Genomic DNA, 5,726 nt, shown 5'->3' with positions numbered 1-5,726 from the left:
ATATATATATATATATAATAATAATATTGTTTGTATTGTTTTGTATCGGTCTAGCAAACAATGTGATTAAACCTATTTCAAATATAATATAATATAATATAATATAAAAAGAAAATGTATTTTTCTTAAAGACAAGTTAATTCTGTTTTAGGTCTAATAATATGTTTTGGACCATGACATTACTGTTTGTCATTTTTTAAATAACAAAATACTGTATTGTGGAAAAAATAAAAAATACTTGTAATTTAGACCATATTTCACCACAAAGTCTCATTCAAAAAACTCCCCTACAGCTGGGAAAATTGTAGAAAAATATTAATTGAAATGCTATTCAAATATTTATAATATAATATAATATGGAAAAAAGAAAAAAGTTAATGCTGTTTTAAGTCTAATAATATGTTTTGAACTGCTTAAGATATTTAAAAAATAAATACTGTATTGTGGATAAAAACTAAAGATATGTTATTTAAATAGTAAAATATTTATACAACATTATAGTATTTTTTGTCCGGCTTCAACATTAATTTAGGTTTCTGTGATGCAGCGTTTTTATTTAGAATCTAATGAGAATCCCCACTAAAACTTACAAAAGTAAAATTTGTATGTCTGCATTACGAAAATAATGACACAATGCAAACAACAACAAAAAAGCCTTCAATAAAAAGCCTTGTTTTTAATATCTATGCAAGTAATTTTGCTTTTCCTTCTGCTTAAATATAATTTTCACTTTTGTTTTGCTCCAAATTCATCAGGCAGAATGCAGAAAACGCCTCAGAGAGTCAATCAACGGCAAAATGATTCAGTTGGATCTTTAGGTCTTTCCAAACTAGCCTGCAAACAAAACACAATCACGGGTCACACTCTCTCAAAGCCTAAGAGCAAAGAGTAAAGAGAGAGTTTGTGTTTGTTCGTCCAGCAGGAGACACTTCTCGCAGAGACACAACCGAACAGGAGGTTATGTGAGTTTGTCAAGGGTAAACCCCAAAAATTAAAAGCAAACTAACAGTAAAACACCTCAAACTGCACCTTTAGAGCTCACTGAATTAGAAATCACAAGCCAACTCCCAGGAAAAATACTTATAGGTGCTGCAAATTAGCTGCTGTCCTAATTTTTCCTGACTTCTTTCCCTTTGATCCCAGCATCCAACAGCATCTCAGAAACAACTTCTGAATCATCCATCCATCAGTCTTCACAGCACATTATCCCATTCAGCAAAACAGATCAATGCTCTTTCCTCTTAAAAAAAGGTTTCGGAGCCTCGTCTCGCTTCAGGAGTCTTGATGTCTCCATCAGTAGAGCTAACGTTTGAGTATCTCCTCCTGAAAACATGCCCTCCAACTGATTTCCCACCCTCGGTGTCTCCTTAAACTAGCTTAAGGATGTCTTACAGCATTTTAATCTGGAACACTCCGTTCCTGAGGTCAAGTGAACAGCAAAACCTCTCTGACACATTTTAGCGTTTGCTCTGTGATGCAGAGCGCACACATTTACAAGAGGTTTAACATCTGTAGAAGTACATGTGAGTGGCGTTGATAGAGCAAAACACTCTGCTAGGATGCTTTGCTGCTGTGGTTTCTAGAGTGTTGCTATGTGGTTGCTACGGTGTTGCTATGTGGTTGCTACGGTGTTGCTATGTGGTTTCTAGAGTGTTGCTATGGTGATGCTAGAATGTTCTGGAGTTGCTATGTGGTCACTAGGGTGTTCTGGGGGTTGTTTGTGACCTGGCCCATGGTGGAGCCTCGTCCCAGTGTAGAGCAGCGCTGACCGAATCCCCCATCAGCGTCCCAGTGCTGCAGACCCGCCTCATCCGCTCCCATCAGACAGTCCAGGTTATCCAGGCTGCGATTGGTGGAGACCTCGCATAGAGACGGCATACAGCTGAGAGAAACACACACAAACACAGAATGATGTGCTCACTAGGGTGTTCTGGGGGTTTCTGTGGTGTTGCTATGTGGATATTAGGGTGTTGGATGACTAGGGTGATGCTATGTGATTTCTAGAGTGTTGTTGTCTGGTCACTAGGGTGTTCTGGGGGTTGCTATGGTGTTGCTATGTGGATACTAGGGTGTTCTAGGGATGGCTAGGGTGATGCTACGCTGCTGCTATGTGGTTGCTACAGTGTTGCTATGTGGTTTCTAGAGTGTTGCCATGTGGTTGCTAGGGTGTTCTGGAGTCGCTATGTGGTCACTAGGGTGTTCTGGGGGTTGCCATGTGTTGCTATGTGGATACTAGGGTGATGCTATGCTGTTGCTATGGTGTTGTTATGATGTTTCTAGGGTGTTGCCATGTGGATACTAGTGTGTTCTAGGGCTGCCTAGGGTGATGCTATGCTGTTGCTATGGTGTTGTTATGGGGTTTCTAGGGTGTTGCCATGTAGTTGCTAGGGTGTTATGGAGTTGCTATGTGGTCACTAAGGTGTTCTGGGGGTTGCTATGTGGATACTAGGGTGTTCTAGGGATGACTAGGGTGATGCTACACTGTTGCTATGTGGTTTCTAGAGTGTTGTCGTCTGGTCACTAGGGTGTTCTGGTGGGTTCTATACTAGGTTCTTCTAGAAGTTGCTATGGCATTGCTATACAGATACTATGGTGTTTTGGGGGTTTCTATGGTGTTGCTATATGGTTGCTATGGTGTTGCTATGTGGTGTTTAGAGTGTTGCTATGTGGATACTAGGGTGTTCTAGGGATGGCTAGGGTGATGCTACGCTGCTGCTATGTGGTTGCTACAGTGTTGCTATGTGGTTTCTAGAGTGTTGCCATGTGGTTGCTAGGGTGTTCTGGAGTCGCTATGTGGTCACTAGGGTGTTGCCATGTGTTGCTATGTGGATACTAGGGTGATGCTATGCTGTTGCTATGGTGTTGTTACGAGGTTTCTAGGGTGTTGCCATGTGAATACTAGGGTGTCTAGGGATGCCTAGGGTGATGCTATGCTGTTGCTATGCTGTTGTTATGGGGTTTCTAGGGTGTTGCCTTGTGGTTGCTAGGGTGTTCTGGAGTTGCTATGTGGTCACTAGGTTGTTCTTGGGGTTGCTATGGTGTTGCTATGTGGATACTACTAGGCTGCGATTGGTGGAGATCTCAGAGATGGCATACAGCTGAGAGAAATAAACACAAAAACAAGAGAATGAGTGCAGGAAACCTTTGCATCCATCTCCCTTGTGCCACTCTGCAAACAACATTTGTTTTTGTTTTCAGTAGCAAGCGAGAGCCAGGTGCAGCACAGAGGAACAGTTCTGACCAACTTGACCAAGCTAAAAAATAAATAAATTAAGTTAAATTAAGGTCAGTGAGGATTTAGTCAGGATGGTGGTGGAGGTGTTCGTCGTGCATCGGGATGTTTTGCAGTGAAGTTTAGGACTCAGGACAGGAAAGTGCTTTCATTGGACAGAGTGAGAGTGTGTCTGAGTGGTCACGTGATCAGACGGAGGCGGGGCTAAACACTAACCTGTGCAGGTGCGGCACTGAGGCGGCGCTCTGCAAAGGAGACCAAACCACTCCGAACTGCTTCTGCATGAAGGGACAGGGGCTCGGCCTGATAGGAAGGGCCGTTACATGACCATCCAACATCAAAGTCTGCTGTTTGTGTCTAAGATTCATTAACAACTGACTCAACTGCATAACTTTCCTAGGAAATTAATCACAAATTATGTATTTCAAGCTTCAATCCAAATCTAAACCAATTATTTTTCTTGTTTCTAACATCTCATTGACAAAAATGTTGTTCTAGGACCAACAAGGATGTATAAAAATAAGAAATAACTTCATTTTTAAAAGTTTACTTGAATGCTTATTTTAAATCATTTAGAGGTTTGCTGAGGCCCCCGGTTGAAAACTACTGCACTATGGTTATGTTTGGAAATGAATACTAGCATATTAGCTTTTTATGTTAGCATATACATCAGACAATAATTTGACAATTTGGATTGTGCAAAACCAACAACATTACAGCAGCATCAGAGCGTCTTAATTAGGCTGTGTATCATTTTATTTTAATATTAAAAATGAATTGGAAATCTCTTCTCATATGAAGCTTTTATCAACCTGTCTTTGTGTCTAAGATTCATTAACAACTGACTCAACTGCATAACTTTCCTAGGAAATTAATCACAAATTATGTATTTCAAGCTTCAATCCAAATCTAAACCAATTATTTTTCTTGTTTCTAACATCTCATTGACAAAAATGTTGTTCTAGGACCAACAAGGATGTATAAAAATAAGAAATAAGAAAGTTTACTTTAATGCTTATTTTAAATCATTTAGAGGTTTGCTGAGGCCCCCGGTTGAAAACTACTGCACTATGGTTATGTTTGGAAATGAATACTAGCATATTAGCTTTTTATGTTAGCATATTCATCAGACAATAATCTGACAATTTGGATTGTGCAAAACCAACCAACATTACAGCAGCATCAGAGCGTCTTAATTAGGCTGTGTATCATTTTATTTTAATATTAAAAATGAATTGGAAATCTCTTCTCATATGAAGCTTTTACCAATCAACCTGTCAACATGCTGCCATCTGCTGGTCATAATGAATGTGTTCCTGATGCCATCAATGCTGAGATGTTCAGTTTAGGATATATATTAAGATGAGATACTAGTAATACACCTTCTGTGATGTGATCATGTGCATAAAATTATCCAGCAATTATCACATAAAAGAATCTAATGAATTTAATGTCATGTGGAGCTTTGTGTAAGTTCATAATGTAGTGTGTAAAAAGGTTATTATTATAGTTAACTGAAACTAAAACTAAAGCCATAAAACACATTTCTGTTGCCTGAAGTAAAATAAACATTAATTTAAATATTTAAAATATATATATTTTATTTCAGCTAGTTGCCAAGGCAACATTTCTAATTTCTAATCTAATTTAGTTTAACTTGCTGTACTACAATAACTAAAACTAAAACTTAATTTAAAAAATAATAAAAACTATATAAACATACATAAAAATGACTAAAATCTTAACTAAATGAAAATGAAAAACATAAAAATAAAAACTATTTGAAAATATAAAAACTATAATAGTATCTCAGTGACACTAAAATAACACTGATTATAGTTTACTAAAAATAAAACCATAAAAATGTGTTACTTTAAATAAAATAAATGTTAACTGAAATAAAATAAAGAAATTGAAAAACTAAAATAAAAAAATCATAAAAACTATATCGATATGTATTTTAACAACAAAAACAACAAAATTACAAATATTTTATTTTTTAAATTAAAATGAAACAGGAAAATAAACTCTAATTAAAAATATTAATATTAGAATCATAATAGCATCTTAATGATACTAAAAAAAACAATGATTGTAGTTTACTTAAAATAAAACCATGAAAACATTTTGCTACATGAAATAAAATAAACATTAATTGAAAAAATTTTAATTTAATTTAAAAAAAAACCTATATTAACATTTAAAAAAAAATACTAATAACAGTTACAAAAAACAACAAATCACTAAAACTTTTAAGTAAAATTAAAATAACAGATAATACTAAATAAAAACTAATTAAAAATATTAAAATAATAAAAACACAAATAATAATAATATCAAGTATCTCAATAACATTAAAGTATCTCAATGATAGTAAAATAAGACTGGTGTGTATGTTGTGGTTGAAATGTTTATCTGTGTAGCATGTGTGTGTAGCAGGTATAATGTCGTTGATGTGTAATATGTGTGTAGTGTGTGTGTGTGTGTGTGTGTG

General features: G+C 35.9%; 1 protein-coding gene across 2 annotated transcripts in view; it reads right to left on the bottom strand.

Moving 5' to 3' along the window:
• LOC107711794 (disks large-associated protein 4-like) overlaps positions 1 to 5,726 on the bottom strand; it is a 139,589-nt gene that overhangs the window by 22,951 nt on the left and 110,912 nt on the right. For both annotated transcript variants that reach the window (XM_016516845.1, XM_016516846.1), the window contains exon 5: positions 1,726 to 1,882. In XM_016516845.1, coding sequence (XP_016372331.1) covers positions 1,726 to 1,882 — 157 coding nt within the window. The remainder of the gene's footprint in view (positions 1 to 1,725; positions 1,883 to 5,726) is intronic.

The sequence above is a fragment of the Sinocyclocheilus rhinocerous genome, unplaced genomic scaffold (assembly GCF_001515625.1).
Source record: "Sinocyclocheilus rhinocerous isolate Xijiao unplaced genomic scaffold, SAMN03320098_v1.1 scaffold1409, whole genome shotgun sequence".
NCBI classification, from domain to species: Eukaryota; Metazoa; Chordata; class Actinopteri; order Cypriniformes; family Cyprinidae; genus Sinocyclocheilus; species Sinocyclocheilus rhinocerous.
Note: the sequence above shows the minus strand (reverse complement) of the source record. Positions and strands in the feature narration are given on the sequence as shown.